This window comes from Bufo gargarizans, chromosome 1, assembly GCF_014858855.1.
Source record: "Bufo gargarizans isolate SCDJY-AF-19 chromosome 1, ASM1485885v1, whole genome shotgun sequence".
In the NCBI taxonomy this organism is placed as follows: domain Eukaryota; kingdom Metazoa; phylum Chordata; class Amphibia; order Anura; family Bufonidae; genus Bufo; species Bufo gargarizans.
The window spans coordinates 75,870,051-75,897,206 of NC_058080.1; the positions used below are offsets into that span (position 1 = coordinate 75,870,051).

A 27,156-nucleotide genomic window follows, 5' to 3' on the forward strand; every position below is an offset into this window, starting at 1 on the left:
ATAAATCAAGAATCATGAAAACGGCAACTATACAGATTACTCACACGAGAGTCGCCGTCCTGTGCAGACTGTACACGCTCTATGATGGGTTCTGTGAAAAAACGTAATGAAAAAAAAAAATTAGCACAAAGTATTTTCTCTGAAGACATCAAACCCATCTCTTTTTGGAGACACTTTTAGGCCTCATTCACACATACGTGGATTTTCACGGACCACGGTCAGTGAAAACCCATCCTGCCGAGTGCACGGCGTCATTGGTTGCTATGACGCCTTGCGCTGCTCCACAGTAACACACTCGTATGAACTGAATGAGTGTATTACTGTACAGCAGAGGCGGCACAAAGCGCACAGCGTCATAGCAACCAATGACGCTGTGCGCTTGTGCACTCAGCAGGACGGGTTTTCACAGACCGTGGTCCGTGAAAATCCACGTATGTGTGAATGAGGCCTTAAAGAGCACCTGTCACCAAGATAAACCCTATTTAGTCAGATATTCTGCATGGTAGGGTTGATTCTGCTGATTTAAATGATACCCATCTGTGATAATCGGTTCTTGTGTTCCCAAGAAAAATACTTTTATTCTCTATGCAACTGAGGGCTTCAGTGCCCCAAGGAGTGGGGCCTGGTTACTCCACGCACCTGTCCATACCCCCTCTGTGCACTGGGGATCTCATTTGCAAAAATAATAAATTTATTTCTCTCTGGAATGCTATCACCGACCGGCATTTTAAATCAGCAGGATGAACCCTAGCCTAGGCAGCAGTCCTGGTTTAATAGAGTTGATTCTGCTGACAGGTACTCTTTAAGACCATATTGTGAAGCTGCCTAAAATATTATCTTACGTAGGCAATTGCAGAGGTAGAGGATAGTGACCTGAGGGCCTGTCTGCTGATGGGATGTAGTGAAGATGAATCACAATAGCTTATACTTGAGGGAACAGTAACTGTTGGGCCATCCCTCTCATAAAATTCCCTGTAAACCTATATGCATCCAAAGCTCGTCTCCATATGGTGAACTTCCAAATAAGTTGAACTACAACCATTAATACAAACAAGCATTACATATATAAAACATGTCTGCCACGTAAAAAAGGTCATCTATGATTTATAATGCACTGATTTCCCTGCAGAATTTAGGGTCAATGGAAGGTTGGATCTTCTGATGCCGATACACGGCACAAAGTAGACTAACCAATATGTTTTGCATTTGAGGTGCCCTAATATTCTCCTCACCCAGGACACATACTATCATCAGGGCTTTTACAGATAGTTAGGGACAAGAAAACTATATCCTTTAATTAAAAAAATAATGGCGATGGAAATGGTTGCCTTCAGGTAGCGGAGATACTGCATGCTATATAATGTAGATAGTGCTAAAAGGTATGTAAATTCAAGCAAACAGACAATACCTACCCGACGCAAGTACTGATATTTGGTTTTCATGGGCATCAGCTGAGGTAGTGTTGTGGCACTCTTTTGCTTGCTTATTATTGTCTTCATTTGTCTGAGGAGTTTCCTCAGACTCTACGACTTTGTTGCTGGACTCATCAGTCATCACGTGTTCAGACACCATACCCTGGCTGGGTTCTGAAGGAACATCTTCATCAGAGTTTGAGGATTTCCCCCCATCAGATATGTTAACAGGAGCATTTTCACTGTTGTCCGTAGAAAGAATGTGCACTTTGCCATCTTCTAAACACTCTTCTGACAATGCTGTGTGAAGCATATTTCCTTCTTCAAACAGGTGATGTGCAACTTTATCAGTATGAGATGTCTGACCGTCGAAAAAGGTATTGCTTGCTTCACTAGGGCTCTCTGTAAGAGAACCTTGAGACTCAATTGAAGCACTAGCGTCCAAGTCACTGGTACATTGGTATTCAGTGTTTAAATCATCAAGTTTCTCCTCAGAAATCTCTGCAGCACCACGTGTTAAGGACTCCAGTGCAGAACGATCAGCAACAATTGCACTCTTCACTGAAGAAATACATTCATTTTCGGAAGTTCTACTCAATGATCTCACCGGTGCGATACTGAAATTTATAACACCTTGAAATACTCCACAATCTTTTTTTACTTCAACCTCTGCCACAGCCTCTTCTTCAACATGTTCCTCCACCACTGCCCCTTTCTCAACGCCTGCCTTCACCATTGCTTCCTCCGCAACCTGTTCCTCTGCCACAGCCTCTTCAACACGTTCCTCCACCACTGCCCCTTTCTCAACGCCTGCCTTCACCATTGCTTCCTCCCCAACCTGTTCCTCTGCCACAGCCTCTTCTTCAACATGTTCCTCCACCACTGCCCCTTTCTCAACGCCTGCCTTCACCATTGCTTCCTCCGCAACCTGTTCCTCTGCCACAGCCTCTTCTTCAACATGTTCCTCCACCACTGCCCCTTTCTCAACGCCTGCCTTCACCATTGCTTCCTCCGCAACCTGTTCCTCTGCCACAGCCTCTTCTTCAACATGTTCCTCCACCACTGCCCCTTTCTCAACGCCTGCCTTCACCATTGCTTCCTCCGCAACCTGTTCCTCTGCCACAGCCTCTTCTGCAACATGCTCCTCTGCCATTGCCTCATCCACAACATGTTCCTCAGCCACCGTATCCTCCTCTGCCATTGCCTCATCCACAACATGTTCCTCAGCCACTGTATTCTCCACCACCGCCTCTTGTACAGCCTGCTCAGCCCGTTCCTCCACCACTGCCTCTCGCTCAGCCCGTTCCTCCACCACTGCCTCTCGCTCAGCCCGTTCCTCCACCACTGCCTCTCGCTCAGCCCGTTCCTCCACCACTGCCTCTTCCACAGCCCGCTCCTCCTCCGCTACTGCCTCCTCCACAGCCCGTTCCTCCGCTACTGCCTCCTCCACAGCCCGTTCCTCCGCTACTGCCTCCTCCACTACTGCCTCCTCCACAGCCCGCTCCTCCTCCGCTACTGCCTCCTCCACAGCCCGCTCCTCCTCCGCTACTGCCTCCTCCACAGCCCGCTCCTCCTCCGCTACTGCCTCCTCCACAGCCCGCTCCTCCTCCGCTACTGCCTCCTCCACAGCCCGCTCCTCCTCCGCTACTGCCTCCTCCACAGCCCGCTCCTCCTCCGCTACTGCCTCCTCCACAGCCCGCTCCTCCTCCGCTACTGCCTCCTCCACAGCCCGCTCCTCCACCGCTACTGCCTCCTCCACAGCCCGCTCCTCCTCCGCTACTGCCTCCTCCACAGCCCGCTCCTCCTCCGCTACTGCCTCCTCCACAGCCCGTCTCCTCCGCTACTGCCTCCTCCACAGCCCGTTCCTCCGCTACTGCCTCCTCCACAGCCCGTTCCTCCGCTACTGCCTCCTCCACAGCCCGTTCCTCCGCTACTGCCTCCTCCACAGCCCGTTCCTCCGCTACTGCCTCCTCCACAGCCCGTTCCTCCGCTACTGCCTCCTCCACAGCCCGTTCCTCCGCTACTGCCTCCTCCACAGCCCGTTCCTCCGCTACTGCCTCCTCCACAGCCCGTTCCTCCGCTACTGCCTCCTCCACAGCCCGTTCCTCCGCTACTGCCTCTTCCACAGCCCGTTCCTCCGCTACTGCCTCTTCCACAGCCCGTTCCTCCGCTACTGCCTCTTCTACAGCCCGTTCCTCCGCTACTGCCTCTTCTACAGCCCGTTCCTCCGCTACTGCCTCTTCCACATCCATTTCCTCCACCACTGCCTCTTCCATACCCCGTTCTTCCACTATCTGCCCCTCTGCTGCTGTGTCAACCTCAAGCTGTTCCACTGCCTCTTCTTCAACCCTACTGTTCATGATATTTCTTGGGTGTTCTGCAGTATGTATTAAATTACTGGAATTACGATCTACAGAAATTGAAAAAGATGAATCTTCACTTGCAGTTCCAGTACTTGTGACAAACCCTTCCCCCTCTTCTTCATCTTCTTTAGCACCAGTACTTGTAATGGCACTTTCATCATCTTCTGTAGTAACTCTGGAATCTATGCTTGCAGGTCTGCTCATGATACTACTGCTTTCAGTGCCTTCTGTGGCACAGCAGGCATTGTTATCTTGCTTTACACCATCATTTTCTTCAGAAATGCCTGTACTGGTGACAGCACCTTCACCTTCTTCCAATACAGGTTGGTTATCTGGTCTAGAAACATCATGCTCCGTTGGGACATTAGCAATGTCCTCAAACTGTACACTCTCAGCGGATGCATTTCTGTCAGGATCTTCAGCATCTCTGTTATCAGCAAATGCCTCAGATTCCTGACGTTCATTTATATCAAAATCATTTGTATGAGAAACTGCCACTTCTACAGGACAGTAAGCTGTAATACTGCCTGTATCAAAACTGGCTTTGTCTACACAAGTAACATGACCATAAGCTTCAGAACTGCCTCTATTACCAGATGACACTCTTGCTCCAGTACTGGCACTTGTTACCACACCATCAGTTTCTCTGTCTCCGAGCTGTCTAGATACACTGCAGACATGTTTTTGCTCTTCAGAGCTTGCACTGCTTACAGCATCCTCTTTTTCATAGGTTACATCATTCTCTCCATCCTCAGAGCTTGCCTCAATGCATCCTGAATCATTGTTAGCATCTGCTCCTGACAGATAAACTGCAACTTCTTCTGAAGTACCAGAAATGGCAGTGTTGCTGTGGTTATCGTCAAAGCTTGATTCCACTGACATTTGTAAAGTTTCACAGCCGGTTTCACTCCCTACATTTCCATCTCTTTCACAAATATCATGCTCTCTTTCCGTGCTGGAAGACGTAGTTGCATCATCGACAACAGGTCTGTTGATGGATGCTTCTGTTTGGATTTCTCGGACTATACCATCATTAAAGCTTGAAGAACTGGCTGCTTCATCATTCCTGCTTGGACCCAAATCCTGTTTCTCTGCTTCTAACCTACTGCTCATGAAGTAATCTGATGATGTGGCATTATTCTCATCAAAAGAAGATTCCATAGCATTGCTCGAACTAGCGGCTGTAGCTTCACTATTAACATTTCCATCTTTAATTCCACAAGAATCTTTATTTATGGATGTTGATGAATAAGCATTGTTGGAAATAACAGCACACGATTTGTCATCTTCTATGCTGCTATCCATCATATCGCTGGATGTAGCTGTCTGTTCATTTGCCTTATCTACAAAGGCGCTTTCAACATTCTCTTTAATCATATCTGAAGCCACTGTGCTTGACGATGCCGGTACTTCATCATTTCTTACTGTGTCTTCTGTACGTAACATGTTCAAAACATCAGAAGACGTTGCAGTACCTGTACCCCTATCTAAGTCCATAGCACATCTCATGCTTAAGTCTTCTTCTGTACTGCTGTCCATTGCGACACTTGAAGATGCCGTAGGTTGAGCACTGGGATACAAGTCTAAGCTGGCAACATTCCTAGTTGAGTTGCTCGATGAAGTGGCTGTAGTATCAGAACTATTTCCAGGAGAAGATCTGTCAAAACGATCAGAACTGATGTTCACTGCAACGCTTGAAGATGCTGTAGCTTCTGTGTTTTCGGAGGTTAATGTGGCTGGATGATTTGTAATACTTTGCCTGAAAGAGCTTGAAGAAGATGCTGCCTCCTCAGAAGTCTGTCTTCGAACCGAAGGATCTCCACTGCTTGAAGATGCTGTGTTATCCTTACTTTGTTCCTTAAACTTGTTGCTTTGACCTCCTCCACTACTAGAACAGCTTGAGGTGCTTCCAGAGTACAAGTCTCTTCCTATGAACACTTCAGTACTACTGTCCATGGCAAGATCTGATGAGTTTCCCGGATACTCTTTGGGAGTTCCAGAAGAGATGAAGTTTGTACATGTGTCACTCATACCATCTTGCTCTGTGCTTGATGTGGCCCGTGTATTTTTGCTCTCCTCGGCATTACCAAACGTATGGTTACTTCTGCGGGTATTACTGGAAGAACTTGCCGCACTATCGCTCTCTCTTTCTAAACAGTCATCAGTCATACTGTTATCCAATAAATTACTGGATGATGCTGCAACATGTTCGCCATCTATTTCAGATGAGACCAGAGAGACTTCAAAGTTCAACCCCCTACTACTATTGACCACACTACTTGAAGAGGTGGCTGTGTGCCTTTCCGACATCCCACGACCGCCATCAATCTCTGCTGCAGTGACGGAAGAGGTTGCTGCTTGTGTGGTTATATTTTCAGAAATGGCAGGCACAAAGTAACTTTCTGAAGATGTTGCTATATGTGCAATGGGACTCTCTGTACCCTCAGAAGTGGTGTCAGAAGATGTTGCTGTCTGGCTATCATTACGTGATTCTCTTAAAGCAGGAGAACCTTCAGCATTGTTCGATGAGGAGGCTGCATTCTCTTGAGTACTTTCTGTAGATTCTCTAATGGCACTGGATGTTGCAGGCTTAAAGGTAATGATACTCACTTGTTCGGGGAGATTATCACTGGTACTTTGTGAGCATGTTTCAGAACTTTCTGTGTTGTCATGGAATGGGTTTCTATCTGTGCTTGAAGTGGTAGTTGCATCTTCAAAGCTATTTTCTGATAACATAGTAAAATCCCCGTCATCTTCTACAAAGTTACCATCGGCAGAAGCTGAAGAAGTATATCCCCTGCTATTATCAAGGTTTACTGTATCACTTCCATGCAGATTTTATCAGTTCTATTATCCATTGTGGTATTGGAAGAAGTGGCCATATCTTCACCAAGAAGCCTTATTTCGTTGGTCGTTTCTATAACAGAGCTGGATGAAGTAGCAGCATCTTCACATTCGATTTCCTTTACACGTTGATTATCAGTCCCAGAAAGTACAGAGATATTGCTACCACCCTGACCCCAGATTGCTTCCATTATGCTACTTCCTACATTTCTTTCTGTGCAAGTCACGTTCACAGAACAGGAACCACTTTGGACAACTGCAGAACCTTCTTCCACTGCATTAGATCCCTCAAAACTTTCAATTTCGGATGTATCAATATCCATAGCAGATGCTTCCCTTTCTACATTATTACCAGTGACAAGATTATCATGTTCCAAAGAATCAATCTGAACTGAAATGGTTGCATTTTCCTTCTTAATCCCGTCTTTCGTGCATTTTCCATCCTCTTCAGCAAGGTCACTTGTGGAAATCTCCCCATCATTGGAATCTGTAATTTCAGAGTACACGTCATCAGGAGACAGACTGGAGTTGTCAATATTACTGGGTTCGGAAGCAGATTCACTTTGCCCCTGAGCAGAATTTTCTAACTCTCTAGGTTGCAAGTGACTTCTGACACCAATTTCATAACCTGGATTCCTTGATTTCTTGGCTGGGATTCCTGCATCATTCTCACTTTGGATAGCAACAGGGTTTTGTGAACTTAGCAGGTTCATTTTATTACGTTCACTATTGTCTACAGATGGTTCAGATGATGTACTGGAGTCATTAGAAGCTGTATTTTGTAATGAAGCAGTCATAGTTTTAATGGCACCACTACTATCCCTTGAATCACTGCTTCCATGTTTTGTCTTGGGTTTGAGCATGATCGATTTCTTTGAGGTAGTAGCTTCTGTGACAGAATAAAAGCTCGAGTTCCCAAGACTTAGTATGGATTCTGCAGCTTCATTATTGGCCTTTTCGGTGCTCTCCGTTTGTGTTTTCCCAGCCTTTTTGTTCTCTCTTTGTCGTTCAACATCTTTTGGCTCGCTGCCTGTAGCAATACTTTGAGTGTCAGTTTCGTTGTCTAATTTCAATCCCTTTTTAGTACTGCTGCCTTTAAAGCTTTCACTTCTATGCTCAGACACAGACTTTTTACTTGACTTCCGATCTGAGCTGCTTGAACGGTCTTGGAGTTTCTTTTCTTCTGTATACTTAGAGGATCGTTCTTCCAATTTGCCACCTTCACTCTTTCGCCTCTCATCCTTATGACTATGCTTTGCTTTCGAGATTTCACCAGAATATTTCTTATCCACCTTAGGCGAGTCACGATCCTTGCTGTCCGGCCGAGCCCTTTCCTTCGATTTATCGCTATGTTTGGACTTGTGACTGGCATCTTTTGCTGTGCTGCTTGAACTCTGAGGAACAGGATTTTCCTTTCGCTCATCTTCTTTATCTTCAGATTTCGATTTTTGATACTTCTCTGTGGATCCTTCCACCACAATCCTCTCTTTTTCACTCTTTTGGTTTGCATCTTCCTGGTCATTCTGTTTAGGTGATTTACTACTGCTTTTAAACTTTGCTTTGGCATGAGTCTTTTCTTCAGAAGAACTGTGGGTTCTCCTTTTGTCTTTAACACTTTCATCCTGCCTGGAATTATCAGAGTTAGCAGAATCAGCTTCATTCTTATCAACAGGTGAAGACTTGGATTTTTTCTCTGATGAACTGTGTGACCTTTTCAATTCTCTGTGTTGTCTTGAATCACCAGCTAATCTCTTATTCCGGTTCTCAGGTCTGGACTTTTCAGTGGACCCATGTCTCTCTCTTTTAATTCCATCTATTTTGCTTGAATGATCAGATGATCTCTCATCTTTGCTGGATGACGAAGACTTTCCATCGGTTTTTTGCTTATTTTTCCGATCGTTTCGCTCCTCTGAACTTGATTTACTTTGATTGTGCTTACTCAACTGTTCTTCCTCTTTTGAAGTCCTCTTAGATTTTTGAGAATCCGACTCATCTGTTGCTGGTCTATGTATACCATCCGACTTGTGTCTATGCTTTGAGGATATACGCTCCTCTGAGTAAGTCCTCTCACGCTCATGCTTAGGAGGCTTTGATTCCTTCCTTAAAGTGCTCTTGGCATTCTGTGGATCTCCTTCATTACTATCCTTTTTTGTATGTTTTTCAGATTTGCTTACATTTTTAGGCTTTGGATAATCCTCAGAAGTGGAGTCTAATCTCTCTACATGTTTCCTAGTATCTGATGTTTCATTCTCTTGCATTTTTTCTAAAAATGTTGTTTTCTTCTTAAACTCTTTGTCTCCTCTTGAATCATTTTTACTATGCTCGGTGGGTTCTTGCAGTTTTCTCGATGCTTTGCTAGCATCAGTCCTTGTATTAGACTTGGGTTCTCTTGTGGATGAGGAAGATCTGTCCAGTGACTAGCAGAGATAAGCAAAAAAATAATAAACCTTTCATTTAATAATGCAAATAATTCCACTGTGTTCTACCAGTAATGTAGCAAATAAAGAGATTTTCAGAGATCCCATAAAATGTAGGAACAGAATGTACTAAACTCACTTGTCCGGTTATCCCACCGTTGCTGCAGAAAAGACATACCCGACGACCCCACGTGACAGCTGAGGCCAGTGATTGGTGCAACGTTCTCATGTGGTAGTCGGAAATTACAAATGCAGCAGGAGCTCGGACAGGTAAGGCTTTTGTTATTTTATAATACTTCCACATTTAGGGTACTTTCACACTTGCGGCAGGACGGATCCGACAGGCTGTTCACCATGTCGGATCCGTCCTGCCGCTATTTCGCCGTGCCGCCGCTCCGTCCCCATTGACTATAATGGGGACGGAGCTCCTGCGCAGCACGGCGAAAGCCGTCGGACTAAAAAGTACTGCATGTCCGACTTTAGTCCGGCGGCTTTTGCCGTGCACCGCTGGAGCTCCGTCCCCATTATAGTCAATGGGGACAGAGCAGCGGTCCGACGGCACGGCGAAATAGCGGAAGGACGGATCCGACATGGTGAACAGCCTGTCGGATCCGTCCTGCCGCAAGTGTGAAAGTAGCCTTACCTACATTTTTTTCGGGTCTCGGAAATCCCTTTATAGCTTCATCTATTCCACAAATACCACCTAGAATACCTATTGGTATAATGCATCTTTTTCCATAGGTTACTATTGTATGCAGAGATAAACCTAATGTAATACCTAGTTTGAGAGAAAAAAATACCTCATCTTTATGAATATTTTAGGATATACTTTCTTGCTGAAAGGGGTTTCTTTTTTTACTAGAAACCAAGGTGTGGAGTCTCCTTAAGTAAAGCTCTAGCTGAGCGTTGCTAAAAAGAGTCCATCTTCAGTGTGTACTGAATGCTGAAGATGTCTGTGTGTAACATACAGAGGTCCTCGGCCTGCCTCTTGTCTTGTTACCCCAGGTCCTGCCTGCCTATATGAGCCCTGTCTCTGCTGTGTCCCTGCCTAACTGATTTGCTGCTGGCAGCAACTCCTGGCAGCTTGCTAATCCTTTATCTAGCCCATTAACAAGTGCACCAGTTGAAGAAGCCACTCCAGGTCACCGGTACTGGCGATTGATTACGAAGAGGACAATGAAGGATTGAAGTTGTCTGAGGAAGAGGTGGTGTAGGCTTTTTTTCTTCCATGTAAATGCATTTCCCTAAATATAAGCAGCGCGGGTTTGGTGTGAGCTTGGCTAGTTTAGGTGGTTTTTCTGAGCTTCTCACCGTAAACGCAATGAAGAGAGTGGTGAACGGGACTGCCAGCGTATACAGTAATAAAGCACACTTTCATGCAGAATGCTGTAGTGCTCCTCTCGGGCTCTTCCCAGTGTGCCTTTTAGAGCTGGGAAGATAGGTATACGAGCGGCCCTGCAGTGTTCTTCGCTAACAGTAAGCGTGCTCTGTTACTGTATACTTACTGTCTGCTTCATGCACTGTTACGATAGAGAGAAGCACAGGGAAGAGAGCTAAACTAGCAGAGCTGCCAGTGGTTAGAACTGAACTAAATAATGTGATTTTCCGTGATTTTTTCCTTATAAATGTTGCCATGTACATCCGCATATTCAGTTATCATATCGTGCAGGATGGTTTGCATCTTTTTTCTATGATTTTTGATCAATTTATGTGCTTGAAGGAGTGGCACCTTCAAGTGTGAATACGCTCCTATTGTGTGGCGAGTAGCATTCTTGTGCGCTTTTTGCCCCACCTATGAGACTTTGATTAGGCGGTACATATAGCTGGGCGCGCTCCTCCTCCTCTCATCGGTTGCTGGATGCACATAGAGGTGACTAGGAGCAGCACACTATATGTGCAGAGTCTGCTCTCCTGAACATAGATGCCCAATGGCAAAGGTAGGTTTAGAGTAGGACCTGCCGGACTAAGACCAAATTGTCGCTGGTAGGTGGGCACAGATGTGTTTTCATCAAAATATATATTCGCTGAGAGTCTCAGATGTATAATGTTTGCATCTCTTGTGTTATCGCATTATTTTCTGTAATTTCTTTCCTATTAAATGTTGCCATGTACATCCGCATATTCAGTTCTTATATCATGCAGGATGTTTTGTATCTTTTTCTGTGATTGTTTCACATAAAGTGAGGCAGAAATGGGGGCAGAGAGACAGAAGCAGAGAGTAAGACAACTGTGAGTATGTACACCGTTGTCTTCAGCGATCAGTAGAGTGTTGACGATGGACTGTCCTCAGCAGTGCTCAGTTAGATTGCATTACTAAGGAGACTCTTTACACCCTGTTCTCTAGTACAAAAAACATTTCCCTAATAATATTACAAAAATGTTTAAACCTACATTAAAAATAAACTATAAACTAAAACAGTTACATAAGACACTGCCCTTCTGATCATTTATTAATGACTTATCAATACACAGGAACATCCATCCAGCTATTGCACTACCCACCTCATTCGACTTTTGTGTATCCCTTGAATCTTCATCGTGAAGTTCACTCTTTAACTTCAGACTGCTGGTAGGATCAGTTCTATATAGAACCAATGAAATGGTTATGTTCCATAAAAGTCAAAATAAAAGGTTAGGACATAGTTTAAGAATAAATACAAATATCAATTCATTTAACCTGTACTGGTGTCGGCCTTTCCTAAGACTGAATGAGAGTGGAAAAAGTGGGACAACAAACCCCTTACAGTAAATTACCCAAAGTTACCGTTGAACCTGTGACCATAAAAACACAAGGCCACAGATCATGAAAAGACATGAATATCTATAAGGCCCCTTTCACACAAGGAGCGAGTTTTCCACGCAGGTGCAATGTATGAAGTGAACACATAGCACCTGCACTGAATACTGATCCATGTCTATGGGTCTGTGCACATGAGCATCGTCTTTTACGCATCATTTTTGCGTTATGTGAGAATCCCAGCATGTTCTATATTCTGTGCTTTTTTACGCAGCCCTGGCCCTATAGAAGTGAATGGGGCTTCAGTGAAAAACGCATTGAATCCGGATATAATCCGGGTGCAATGCGCTTTTTACTGATGGTTGCTAGTGGATGTTGTTTGTAAATTATATATTATTTTTTCCACTTGCGTGAAAAACGCATCAAAGCTGGATGTCCCAGCGTGGAAAAAACGGACATTGAAAAGACACTGAACGTAATTTCAGACAAAACTGAATGAACTTGCTTATGGTGCGAGTTTCACTGAGGGCATCCTGATGCAATCTGTATCGTTTGTGTGAAAGAGGCCTTAAGGGAATTGCTAATATAATTCTCTTAAAGCAATGTGGAGCTTCACGTCTTGTTCAATGAAAACCCCTGTCTACAAAGAAAATGAGAACTGTAGTAAACGTAACGCATCATACCTCAGTTCACTCTTCTTTTTCCTGCTCAGTGCAACTTTTTTCTCTAAAAACATCTGTTCTTTGAGCACTTCTTTTATGCTGCTGGACTTTGACTTCAGATCTTTGGAAGGTTTATCGGTAGCGCTTGTTCCTCCTGCAATTAAAATGATAAAAAATAAATAAATAAAAATTTTATTCATCTCATTTACAGCACTTGGAAAGCTAAAACCCCTAAAATTTAACTTTTAATAGTATAAAATAAAATATAATTAGCCCTCACATAAAGACGATAGCTTGTAATAATCACAAGTCCACAGAAAAAAGTAGTGTGACTAGATGTACCAAGATGGCTACTAGCGATAAAATTGGAACAAGTAAATAGGATTATCTAGGGCATAATATATCATACATGTAAACAGTGCGGGCCACTTGGTGCGGTTACTCACAATTCCCGTGATTTTTGTGTGATGAAGTAACTCACGGTTACTGTGATTTGGGAAGATAACCCCCACCGGGTTGGATGTCTTGTCCCTGGGTGTCCCTTTTGATGGTGTTGATAGATAGATCCACGGTTTCGTCGCTCTTTCTTCTCACTGTGTAGATGCAGCACCCACACGATATCTGCTGTAGAATCCAGTTTCAGGATTTCATTCACCGACGCAGAACATGACGCCAGATCCTCTCGGGTAAGCCATTTTGCACTTATCTAAGAGGATCTGGCGTCATGTTCTGAATCGGTGAATGAAATCCTGAAACTGGATGTCTACAGCAGATATCGTGTGGGTGCTGCATCTACACAGTGAGAAGAAAGAGCGACGAAACCGTGGATCTATCCATCAAGTAACACCATCAAAAGGGACACCCAGGGACAAGACATCCAACCCGGTGGGGGTTATCTTCCCAAATCACAGTAACCGTGAGTTACTTCATCACACAAAAAATCACGGGAATTGTGAGTAACCGCACCACGTGGCCCGCACTGTTTACGTGTATGATATATTATGCCCTAGATAATCCTATTTACTTGTTCCAAATATATCGCTAGTAGCCATCTTGGTACATCTAGTATATCGTGTCACTAGTTTTTCTGTGGACTTGTGATTATTATAAGCCATCGTCTTTATGTGAGGGTTAATTATATTTTATATTCTACTATTAAAAGTTACATTTTAGGGGTTTTTGCCCTTTGTGTAAGTCAATATTCTATAACTCCGCTACTTGTGTCTTTATGAGACACTTGGAAAGCTAGTAACACTTGACAATATCTTAAAAGGGGTTGCCCCATCAACCCAGCCCCTGTCCATAGGCCCTATTCAGACATATAGATATAGATGAAAGTCCTCTAGTTGGAACCCCCTCTACGTGATACAATGGGGAACATCTGTAGATAGGCTTACGCTCTGCTGGACCAGTCATATCCATGCTTCAAATCGAATATCATTCATTTCAATGGCTGGCATATGTATGCATACATGTATATACACTTCACATGCACAAGAGTACAACTCCTTCTAGAAAACAGTAAGCAGTTTAATATTCATTATGATTTATGGTGTGAGATTTGGAGGTTTACCAGGATTCTTCATTTTCAAAGCCTTGCTCTTCTCCAAGGCCTTCTGTTTGCGCTTTTCTTCCAGTCTCTCCCTCTTTAATCGTCTCCGTAACAGCCGCTCTTCCTTCTCCTTGGCCTACAAGAAGAAAATCCACAGATAGCACCAGAAGATCAATCTCTGTGATAAGTTACAGAATATCCTGGCACAAGGTTATATAGAACGCTACAAGGCTTGATAATAATCGGAAAGGAACAAAACGTCACATTCATGGGTAGAGGTGACATCCAACGTCCTCCAGGCTGGCAAAGTGTCAGTGACCACCAGGGTTAGGAGACCCAAGAGCCCCTTCACCGTGCTGTGTGAAGGGATTAGGCACAGGCTCAGGGAATTACAAACTTTACAGATATTCATGTTTTAAGCCCCAGATCCTGCCCTTTCCTCAGCTCATAGTTCAGGCCGTGTGAATGAATAGAATCGTTTTCCACCAAAGAATTGTGCTCTTAAAAAAGCAAAAACAAGGGACCCGTCACCTCTCCCGTTTTACTTAATAACCGTATTCGCTACAAAGCCTTCTGTGCCACTTCTCAGTTATTCTTCCTGGAAATGCATGAATGAACGGACACCTGGGTATTACCACTGTCCTACACAGTGAAGCCGTCCAATTAGTGCTGACCGTATCAGCCTGTAAGGAGAGGCCCCTTTGACAAGTCTCTCAACGTAGTCAGAGTGAAAGTAGGAATAACAGAGGAACAACACAGTTCTAAGAAAAGAAGCTCCAGTAGGTTTATTTCATGAGAAATACAAGTATGTACTAAAACAGGCAAGTCTGAGACCCTCTGAGGACTGGACACCTGATATTACTCGCTCTTAGGCGATACTGCTGCTGCCTGAACTATCCAATAACAATGCTCCGCACAGCAAGAAGCTTTGTAAGGAAGCTGCGGCGCTGCCGGACCCTTCGGTGCTCTGCTCTGAAGGGAGGCTCGTGCATCAGGGCTGGCAGAGTGGTGGCCCACAGGGGTAAGCAGCCTCCTGGTGGGCAGTGGGCATTAGTGAATGGTGGACAGGGTGCCTGCCTGGGGTGGCTAAGCCCCTGAGTGGGGTCTGGACTGGCATGAATCCAAGTGATAAAGTACAGGGAAGTCAGACGCAATATATTGGACCGTACTTTATCACTTTGCTATAATTTCCTATTGTGCATCCACTGAGCATTTCAACAGAAATAATGGAAAAGCTGCACCGCGCACATAACTGACCAGAAAAGACTCTGCTGACTAGAATGGAATCGGTTCCGGTTCCGTTCGGGATCATGTCTCGCAGGCAAGGCTTTTTTGTCCAGTCTTTTTAACAGGATCAGTGACAGAAGCCCCGAATGGATCCTCCAATGCAGACCTGAACAAGCCCCTAAAATTATGTAGGCCTACATATGATATATTAGAAACTACTGCAACTTTCCTACTCCTCCTCGGCTAAAAATAATCCTCAAAAATGGTAAGGGGAGGATTTTTTTTTACTGTTTCAGAAAAAAAGCAGTGCGACCTCTGCTCACGTGCATATACGGGATCTGCCTGCATGTGGCCTGTTGAGCAGAATAGTCCATTTAGAGGTCACAGGACCCGATTCAGGGCTAGATTTACAAGTCACACCGGTGATGGCTACTGGACCATTGTAAAAAATGCTTAGCATGATGTGGGGCCAGTGTCTCCCACTAGCAGCACGCCTCATTGCCGATATCCCATCCCGAGTAATGGTGATGAGACAAAGATGAATTTATTGTGGACGGCAAAGGTCCAAAGACCTGAACCGATCCCAGGAAACGGGGAGGAAGATGAAACATCCCCGTAAAAATATTGTACAGTAAGAGATGCACCCACCACAGACTGCCGGCGCTGTTCTACGGTCAGTTCATCATCTGAATCGCTGTAGTATTTGGAGTACAGGAACGGCTTATGAACGTAGGCGTGCCGGGTGCCTTTGGTCTTGGTTTCCCCGGGTTCACCGGACAACTTGGCTTTATTCTCGGGGTCTAGCTTGACCTCTTCATCTGAAATAAAACGTCCCAATGACTTAGCGGCACATTTTAAGCACTTTGACACGGCACATAGGGAGGGAATTCCAACACCTCGCACTCATTACAGTATAAACATGGCAGATACAGGGGAACAATACCGGAACGGACGATCATTTCTGCATTGAAATAAGTGACCGACACCAATGCGAATTCCTGTCATATAGAAATACATCCTCACACATTAGTAAAATCTGAATTCCCTATAAAAGTGGTTTCATTTAAGGGGTTGTCTCCCTTCGGTAAACGGCATTTATCATGTAGAGAAAGTGAATACAAGGCACTTACTAATGTATTGTGATTGTCCATGCTTCCTTTGCTGGCTGGATTTGTTTTTTCCATCTCATTATACTCTGCCCATATCCAGGGGTTGTGGCCTCTGCTTTTTCCTATATTATGCATGCAGACCACATCAAGGATTGCAGGGGCCTTAACCCTTGTATACGCACAGCGTATAATGTGGTGGAAAAAAGGAATCCAGCCAGCAAAGGAGGCAATATGGACAATCACAATACATTAGTAAGTGCCTTGTATTAACTTTCTCTACATGATAAATGCCATTTGCAGAAGCAAGACAACCGCTTCAAGGAAATATTTTTGTAGCTTTGTAAAATCTTTTGTCAGGTACAACAGATGGCATCAAAAGACTTCCCCTCAGGACATGAACATCCTAAAACAAGAGTCCTTTTGCTTTAAATGGGTTGTCCAAGTTATATTTATTGATGACCTATCCTCAGGATAGGTCATCAATATCAGATCGGCGAGGTCCGACACCCGGCACCCCCTCCGATCAGCTGTTTGAAGAGAAGGCGTGCGCGGTGTCAGCGCTGCCTCCTCCTCACTGTTTACCTTCTAGCCGTTGCATCTGCAGTGGTGAGCAGGTGTAATTACACCCAAGCCTTCCTATTGAAATGAATGGGAGGCAGCGCTGACACCGCGCACACCTTCTCTTCAAACAGCTGATCGGAGGGGGTGCCGGGTGTCGGACCCCCACCGATCTGATATTGATGACCTATCCTGAGGATAGGTCATCAATAAATATAACTTGGACAACCCCTTTAAGTGGTTTTCCAGCACTTTCTTAATTTCCACGCCAGTCTGTGGAAAAACCTATACTTACCCTGCTCCACGCCAGTTCTTTATTGCTCCCCGAGTCTCTTCACTGGTCTTCTGGTCCCAGTCTACAAACTTCTGGATATCCCCAAGACCAGCGAAGACAGCAAGGGAGTCAGGGAAAAGCCAGAGAGTATGGACTCCATAGATACGGGAAGGGAAAATTTTTAAAAATAAAGCAGGAAAACCTCTTTAAGAGAGAAGGCCACTTAGACGTAGTGGTTATGGCTGTCGATTTATTACATTAAGGGTCCATTCACACATCCGCAAAACGGGTCTGCATCCATTCCGCAATTTTGCAGAATGGGTGCGAACCCATTAATTTTCAAGGGGGCCGCAAAAGAACGCACATGGCCGGTGTCCGTGTTTTGCGGACCGCAAAACAGTTGGACGTGTGAATGGACCATAAAAGGGCATCTGTCAGCAGATTTGTACCCATGATCCTGGCTGTTACATTTGCACTTGGCATCTGTGTTGGTCCCAAGTTCATATGTGCCCGCATTGCTGAGAACAATGATGTTATAACATATGCAAATCAGCCTCTAGGAGCAATGGGGGCGTTACCATTACACCTAGAGGCTCTGCTCTCTCTTCCACTGCCCTCTGTTCTTTGATAGACAGGGTCAGGCAGTGTAAACGTTATCAGTCCTAGCCCTGACTTCTCCTAAAGTCAAAGAGCAGAAGGTGTGGCAGTTGCAGAGAGAGCTGAGCTGAGCCTCTAGGAGTAATGGCAATGGCTTCTAGAGGCTCATTTGTATAACATTAAAACATCATTTTTCTCAGCAATGAGGGCATATATGAACATGGGACCAACACAGATGTATTCACATGTAACAGGTCAGCCAGTATCATAGGTACAAATCTGCTGACAGATGCCCTTTAACCCCTTCTATACCAGTGCCGTACATGTTTCAAACAGCAGAGACCCACAGTTAATTACCGCGACCTGCAATTCCGATCACGGTCATTAAAGCCTTTAGTTGCCTTGATCAAGTGAGATCACGACATCTAAAAGGGTGAGAAACTCGAAAGCTCACGCTTCCGGGCTTCTTACCGGCATCCTCTGAGGCCAATGAGGATGCCGGTAATTGAATTTAATGCGCTGGGTCTCGTTGAAGAGACCCAGGGCATTAAAGCTGCAAATCTTATTTTGGCCAGCAGGTGGGCAGGCCAACATAAGAAATTTGCAATTCTGAACAATTAACGGATGTAAAAAAAATCTGATTGTTCCAAATTTAAAAAGAAAAAACAAATACACTTCAAAATAACTTTAAAAGTAAAAAAATATAAATAAAAAATACACATATAAAAGTTTAAATCATCGGTATGCCAACAGTTTTTTTTTGTGGATCCATTGTAACAATGCCTAAAAACGGACAAGAATAGGACATGTTCTATTTTTTTGCGGGGCTACGGAACGGACAACACGGTGTGATGTCCGCATTTTTTGCTGACCCATTGAAATGAATAGGTACGCATGCTATCCGCAAAAAATACGGAACGGACACGGAAACAAACAACGCTCGTGTGCATGAGGCCTTATACTGCAGGTTTTCACAGAGCAAGTCTGCACCAAATTAGCTTGTAACACGTGCAGATTCTGAAACGGATTGTTGCAGAAAATTCCCTCCATGTTGTCCGAGATGACCTTATCCAGAAAAGGCCATAATTGACATACGAAAATAATGGAATCTACTGCTTAGTCAAACGAAGAGACAAACAAATGGTAACGGACGACATAAAGCGCTCATTTGCAAAGTTAGAAGTTACCATCTGAAGTAATTTCGCCCTCTTCTGTACTTTCCGACACAGCATCTTCTTCATCACTGTCTTCTTCAAATGAGGATAAGTCACTGGTGTGCACAGAGCTGACCGTCACATCCGAAAAAGCATCCGTGTCAGAATCAGGTAAGGCACATTCTGTAAAAGGGTGACATTAATATACTGACGATTTGTAATAAGGCACAGAGAAAAACTGATTGCTGGATAGACCTGAACATCCTGGAAATAACTGTCAGGAGCTTCATCAAACTGGTTTCCATCGTTTACTAGCTAAATACAAGCCTAAGATCACGGTGCACAATGCCAAGTATCAGCTGGAGTGGTGTAAAGCATGCCACCTATGTAGTGCAGGTGGGGAAATGTGCTCTGTGGAGTGAAGGATCTCGTCTCACTATGAGGCAGTCTGATGGATGCTTAGAGAATGCAAGTTAAGCTACTCTCAGATATGCGTTGTGGCTTTCTGCTTTTGAGATCTGGCAGAGGATCTCAAAACCCGGCCAAATCGGTTTGGTTTTGTCCCCATGCATTCTGAATTGAAAGAGATCCGTTGAGGATGCATCAGGATGCTTTCTGTTTTGTGACCGGACACAAAATCGCTGCAAGCTGTGGTTTTGTGTCTGGTCATTGAAACGGAACTAAACGGATCAGTCACCAAAAACAATGTAAGTCAATGGTGCAGGATCCGTTTTTTTTCGGATCCTAAAAAAAGCCATTGACTTTCAATGTATTTAGTGACGGATCTGGTTTGTTCCGTTTTGATTTCATACAACCACATCCTAACGGAATGGATGCATCCTGAAGTGTAATCAAAACGGAACTGTTTTGGTCAGGTTTTGAGACCCTCTGTCGGATCTCAAAACCTGAAACCAAAACGCAGATGTAAAATTTTGGTGGTGGAGGAATAATGGCGGGGAATTGTTTTCCAGGGCCATTTCTTTCCAGTGAAGGGCAATGTTACATGGCTTTTCAGGGATTTTTTTTACTGATGGGCTATCTTTTGGATAGGTCATCAGTATCTGATCGTGGGGGTCCGACACCCGGGACCTCCGCCGATCAGCTGTTTGAAAAGACTTCGGCCTTCGCAGTAGCACCAGTCTTCCTGCAGCTTTGCCTAGGTTATGGTGAGGTTCATCAGTCACATGGCCTAGGCACGGCTCAGCCCCAATGAAATAAATGGGGCCGAGCTGCAATACCAATAACAGCTATGGTACAATGTACTGCGAGCCCCAGTGCCTTCTGATCAGCAGGGGTCCCGGGTGTCAGACCCCCACTGATCAGATACTGATGACCTATCCTTAGGATAGGTCATGAATTCAAAAAATCCAGTAGAACTCTTGACATGTCTGTTTCAGTAACATTTCTTCTAAGGACTATTGCTGTTCTTCCATTCTTCCTAGAAGTTTATGGCTAAAAGGTACAGATGGGCGTTACCAGTTTTGGGGGGGTCCCTGCACAGTCTGTCACTGTCCAATCGATGCTGTCAGTAGGACGCTGTGCCAGGACATGCCCACCACTGGTAACACCCATGTGTACCTTTATCCATAGACTTCTAACAGGAATAAGGGAAGAACATAGATTCATAAGAAAATTCTCCAAGGGGGATACATGTAGTTAAGAGGTGACAGGTGTACGGCATACAAATACACTTTACACAATTGTATGCTTCAATCTGATGAATCTAGGGTGGAGGAACCTGAGGAGATGAACAGATCCCTGACTTTAGCCCATCTAATACCTCTGGGAATGCAGACTGATCTAACATTAGTGCCCGACCCCACAAATGCTCTTTGGGCTGAGCTGAAAATCTTCTAGACCTCCGCCCCTAAAGAATGGAAGCTGTTCTAACTGCAAACAGGGGGCCTAATAGGTGTCTGGGGATGGGGTGTGGATCCAGGGATTTATTTGGAGCCCGGACGAAATACCCCCTCCCCCCTAATAAATGGTAACTGACAATGCCTCATAGCTCATGAATCCACACAGTAGGATTATAGGTTGGACTTGATGGACCTGTGTATCTATGTAACTCTGTCTCACGTGATTTTGGAATGGGATATCCAGCAGCTCACGTATGTCTGATGGTCAGGGGTCCATATAGTGAATGAATAATAACCCTTTTCAAACGCATGTGCAAAAGGAACAACATAGAAAATGATTCCCATTGCTGTAGAAGTCTCAGCGCCAAAATCTGACTTTTTAATGGCACAAAATTTGCAAAAAAATGTGATAAATTCCCTCCATGGCGTCTTTTCTCACAGGTCCATTACTTATATGAACTTTTCCTTTCAATCCATGTTTTCTACCCGCAGATTTATATTGTTGGATATAGAATGTAGCAGCTGGCACTCAACCTTTGACACCACTCATTAGTATTCTGAGGATATAGATAATTTGATTTATTCGCAAAGTAAAAATGTAGATAAATACTAGCAGCACATATATAATGTTTCATACAATAATGCCGTGCATAAAGTCGCATATGTAAAATCGTATGTAATAAAAAAAAAAAAAAAAAAAAAAAAAAAGGCATAGGCAATTGGGACTACAATTAATGTTGGTGTGCGATTTTACATATGCGACTTTATGCACGGCATTATTGTATGAAACATTATATATGTGCTACTAGTATTTATCCACATTTTTAGTTTGCGAATAAAAATCGAATTATGTATATCCTCAGAATACTAATGCGTGGTGCCAAAGGTTGAGTGCCAGCTGCTACATTCTATATCCAATTTGTTTCCCCTTTTTTTTTTTTATGGGTGGGTCAATACGTGACTAGAGCACCTATCCATACCTTCAGTTGGGTGAGCCTCTATTCCCTTCTTTCTATATTAGATTTATATTTTTTTTTTTACAGCTAGATAGTTTAGCAGACTACACTATTGTGTTAAAAAGCAGCGGAAACGAGACAAAACCTGCAGCCAGTGTGAACATCCTACACTGGCAATAGCCTGTAAGGCAATTCACTAAAGTGGCGCTCACATCAGTAAATTTCAGTTGACATTGTCCATAAATGTCTGAAACCCAGACCCAACCATAAGATGCTAGACATGACGGGCCTGCTACACCCTGAATGGAATATAAAACTGCGAGACCCTACCTTCCTTCACAGAGTCCGCAGCTCTTTGCTTGCTGCTACTCTTTTCGGCATTGCTGGATTTAGCAGGTTCGGTGTCCCCTTCCTTCTCCTTCCCGGACTTCTCTTCCTTCTGTCTCGTGGTGCCATCGCTCCGCTTCACGTGTTCGTTCCTCTTTTCTGTCCTAATTTCTTTATTCTCCTCCTTCCGGTCCGATTTCTCAGTGACCTCAATTTTCTTCTCCACTCTTTCAACAGATTTCACTCTCTGCTCGTCAGTGTCGTTTGGAGTGTCTTTGCTCGGCGTGGAGCTAATTGCTTCATTAACTGAATTTTTAATGTCCTCGGCTGGAGGCAAGATGTCATTCATCTCTTCTGCCTTGATAAGCGGCTCCACACTACTTTCACTTGGCCCTTCAGGAGCGGGCTTGTCGTTCTCCAGAGCCTCTTCTGTGGAAACCTCAAAGGTCTGCTGTGGAGGGGCTTTTCTCGACATTTTGTCAGGGTTTTTAGGATTACAATTCTCCGACAAGGCCCAGGCAGCCGTGGCCTCTTGATTCAAGGAACTTATGGTTTCCAAAATGGACATTGCGTCATTAGCGACACTGGTGCTGGGTCCAACCATAGATGCAGAACCTTAGGAAGAGATGGAAAAACAAAACAGTTCATCTAGGACAGTCATAAATGGCCAATAAATCCTTTAATCCATAAATTCTGATAATTCCGCTATTGCCTCTGGTACAGAAAAGTAAGATATTCTGAGATTTAATGACACTGGAACCAGACAACTGGGCAGAGATAAGAAGTCACAGTTGGTCGCACAATTACTTGATGGTCTCTGCATCCATGTGAACTTCATACACTTCTCTAGGACACTTAGAGGCATCTGATATCATCTTAGATCATCTGATAATCCAGCGGCCACCATCAAGTTGTATTAGTGTCATAACAGAGTGGGGGGATTTGTACAAGTGGCTCCCACTCTGGTGGACTCCCTGATGACCACCATGGAACTTCACACTACCATCAGAGGCTCCATTTTGCATTTCTGTCAGAAGTAACAGGAGGAAAAGTGCAGCATGTAGCACAATTCTTCCTGTCAAAACAACAGACACCATTATAAGTCAATGGGGTCAACTGGAGTCTGTCACATACGGCTGGGGTCACACAGCGATCTTGGCCACAACACCTGCTGCACAACCAAAGATAACAGTGCCGCCATACTGTAGTTCTTGTAATTCTGTGGTCGGGGCCAAGTGCAAGTCGAGCTGCAAACCCATTCATTTCAATAGCTGCACTGCCACACAGCGATCTTTGGTAGCACTACCGCTGTCGTGACCAGAATCACCATGTAGACACAAACCACAGAACTGGCACTGTTGTCATGGTTCCTGTTATAATGGCAGTGTGAACAGAGCCTTCGTCATCATCGCTGCAGGGAAAATGCCTGGTTGCTGCATTTTTAGAGCAAACCGCTTTAAAGAGGTTGTCAGAGATAATAAAAAATCTCAGACAACCTCTACAATACCTTAAAATAAAATAACAAAACCAATCAATCATCGCTCATTCCAGCACCGTTCTCCGTGGCGCAGTATTGTCGAAGCTGTTCGCTTGCAAACGGGAGCAGTGACAATCTGGGAGGTGGCATAGGACCGCTGCAGCCAGTCACTGTCTAAGGCAGTCTAGGACTGAGGATCAGGTGCTGCACCCCTGCATGTCCCAGTAGTCGGCATCTCACCACTGCAACCAATGACCCCTCAGCTGTAGACAGTGATTGGCTGCAGCGTTCTTGTGTCATACCATAACCAAACAGCGGCAGCAATACCACAGAGAACGGCACTGGAATAAGGGGAAGTATATGATTTTTTTTATTATTTTAAGCAATTGTAGGGGTTGTCCAAGATTTTTGATTATCCCCAGACCATTTCTTCAAAAGGTCTGGACTGGACAATGATCTTGACCATAAAGCCACTTTAAGACAAAAGAAGGGCTTTACAGACAACTCGCTCAGACCTCTTGTAGTTCAGCAGATGGCGCTGATGTTCCATAAACTGCATCCGTAATATGAATGCAAGCTTGCACCCATATTATACCCATCTAAAAGCGACCCAAGGATGCACTGAGTGACGATTTCATGGAACTTTAGCTCAACTTACAGCAATCACTTCTCTCCAACAGTCTATAAGCGCCTGCAAAGCTACCATCAGGATTTGGTGCAATCTCATATTGCAAGAGCGCCATTTACTAGTCCATTGCCACTACAGAAGCAATGTGCAGCCACAACCTGAAAACAGTAAAACCTAAGTACCAGTGATGGCGAGAGACGACTCCGTTTTCTCTTCCACTTGTTCGTGATTCACATTTGCATCTTCTTTGTTGTTTAGCGTGGCCAAAAAATCTTGTACAACTTTTTCCACTTGAGGTCTGAAGGTGTGATTTATCTTTGGGTCCACAACTTGGGATATAATGCGGTCAATGCCAGACTCAAGCATTCCCGACCTAGAGTAGCGTAGGAAAAAAATAATAATAATAATTTCAATCTAAATCATGTGGCTAGCCAACCTGATGTAATCTCCTGATTTGACTGGTGGAGGTCAGTCTACGGAGACCCTCTTCTGAAACCTAGAATGAAGGGGGTGCAGTGCTGAGCAGAGAGCTGTGCCTCTTCTGCTGCGGTTGGCTTCATTTGGAAGGAGCTACTAACATCACATTCTCACATCTCCCCAATGAAGTTGAGAGGAGCAGACATGAACTAAAAGGGGTACGGTGGTCTGCCACTGCCCTTCTAGCTATAGAAATGAGGAGGGGGAAGGGGAACTCCTGGTTGACTGCTACAGCCATCACTCATTACTGAGGGGAGGGGGTTATGGATACGCTCAATGCACAGAATGGAGGGCACTTCAGCATGAGGGACCGCCCAGAGGGCACTTGTGGGAGATGCGGTCGCCATGTATGGTTTAACTATTTTCCCTATCACCCGTCTAATGCTGATGGCACTTGGCAGTATAGAGGTTTTTATGATGACACATAAGCATGTTAGTTAATGGACTTGCAATGTGTAATACTATTGAGTGTTAAAGGGGTATTCTGACCATATACATTTATGGCATATGTGAAAGATGCACCCTAAACATCTGACAGGCGGGGGTCCCAACTATGGGAGAAAAAGGGTCCTGTGACTAGTGTAGAGCAATGCAAAGTGGTTGGCAGCTGTGAAGAGGGACCTGGCATTCGTGCTGTACTAAAGTCTATAAAATTTAAGGAAACGGTCAAGCACACATCCCGGCCCCGCTAGCTACCAGATATTTATCATATATCCCAGATAAGCCATGAATGTCAGAATATCTCTGATTAAATGGTTGAATATTAGACATAACAGAGGACCTGCTTTCCAGCACACTTAAAAGGGTTTTCCGGGTTCAGAGCTGAACATGGGTATAGGCTGTGCTTTATGTGTAGAGTACATATTAGAGGAGCATTTTGTTGCTCAGACACTCTCCCTTGCCACGCGGCATTGCAAGGCTCTGTATTGTGTCGGTGGTGTACCGGGCTTCTCCTCACTGTGCTAAGCAGAGACTTACGCCTAGCAGTGAGCCCGGTGACGTCACAGATGGGTGGTCCCCTAGCGCTGTCGGAGGTGGATACTATGCTACTTTGCCTCCAAAACAATCTTCAGCTCTAGAGACCACCCATCTGGGCTGGTGACGTCAACAGGCTCACTGCTAGGTGGAAGTCTCCGTTTAGCATAGTGAGGAGATGCCCGGAACAGAGCCAAGGGGGAGCACCGGAGCAAGGAAATGTTTCTATACTCCACTCACATGTAGTCAATGCTTAAAGAACAGCTCATCTCCTGAACCCAGAAAACCCCTTTAACCGTTCTCAAAATTCCTTTGTTATATATAGAGAGGCCGTAACAAATTTATGGCAATTAAAGCGGTTGCCCCATCTGGGACATCTATAGCACATTGATAAGATATGCTGTAAATGTCTGATAGGAGTTGATCCCAGATGTGGGACTGGCTACCATCTTCAGAATGGGGCCCGAAGAGAACAGTGAGCACGCTGTGTATACACGGCTGCCATCCATTCACAGCTATGGGATTTCCAAAAATAGCTGAGCATTGGCTTGGTTATTCTCAGAAGATCCACATTGGTGGCCGGAGGGGTGGCTGCAATTGTGCGGCTTGCTCTCCGTTCACTTCGGGTCCCCGTTCTGGAGATAGAGGCGGGTCCCGGAGGAGGGATCCACAACCCTCAGACATTCACGGCATATCCAATCACTTTGTCATAAATGTCCCAGATGGAACTAGCCCATTAATTCAATCTGCTCAAAGATCTTTGATATGTATAGGGTCTTTGATAATGTCATACTGTAGATGAAACAGATCATCAGCGCTCAGCTGCGTACTCACTTGAGCACCTGCTGCCTGATGTTATTCCTCAGCTGGTTCTTGTTCAGATGAGGACTCCACGTGTGGTTTGCCAGGTGGTTGGACACGAAATTGTCAACCCGCTGTCTCAGATTTTGGTAGGCAGGCTGCAAGGAAAAAGAAGACTTGGTCAAAAGCTAGCCCCGTTATACAAACATACATGCACCCAGCCACAGCACAGTTCTGCGTCACAGCACCCAAAAAATCCGTAGCTCCAAAACGTGCATCACTTTGCCTTCTATGTCACATAGGGGTTAATTCTCGATGAAAGGAAAAAATGTTTGGCTCATGACAAGTAAGGTGGAAAATCTTCACAGAACGGGGGAACTTCACAGACGACCAATGCAGGTTGCACTGAGGTTCGTTCTCTGGATCGTTGGGGGTCAGAGCCCAACCGATCATAATGTGATGGCTCGTTCTAGCGTTAGGCTACCACTTTATGAGCTGAGAGTAGCACATGGAGCGGAATTCCTGGATAACCACCATTCTTCTACTACTATGCAGTAAGTGCTCGACAGGTGGCAACATGACATTAGCAACTGAACAATGAAATATCAGTGTAGAATTCGGAAATAAAATCTGCTCTAAGACAAGGGAAAGATGCAGCCCTATAATGCAGACATCTGCGAGTATCAATTTTGGGGGATAATGTGATTGGAAGTGGTGGGCCTAGTCGCCTGGTGTGCAGGGAAAAACACT

The 27,156-nt window shown here is 44.7% G+C and overlaps 1 protein-coding gene across 1 annotated transcript in view; it reads right to left on the bottom strand.

Annotated features, from left to right (window-relative positions):
- Nucleotides 1–27,156, bottom strand: part of BOD1L1 (biorientation of chromosomes in cell division 1 like 1) — a 52,964-nt gene that overhangs the window by 22,450 nt on the left and 3,358 nt on the right. Inside the window, 12 exon segments of the mRNA XM_044296479.1 lie at nt 45–91; nt 1,413–3,151; nt 3,153–6,594; nt 6,597–9,036; nt 11,539–11,617; nt 12,457–12,589; nt 14,009–14,123; nt 15,863–16,032; nt 18,940–19,089; nt 22,052–22,663; nt 24,336–24,526; nt 26,440–26,564. Coding sequence (XP_044152414.1) covers nt 45–91; nt 1,413–3,151; nt 3,153–6,594; nt 6,597–9,036; nt 11,539–11,617; nt 12,457–12,589; nt 14,009–14,123; nt 15,863–16,032; nt 18,940–19,089; nt 22,052–22,663; nt 24,336–24,526; nt 26,440–26,564 — 9,243 coding nt within the window.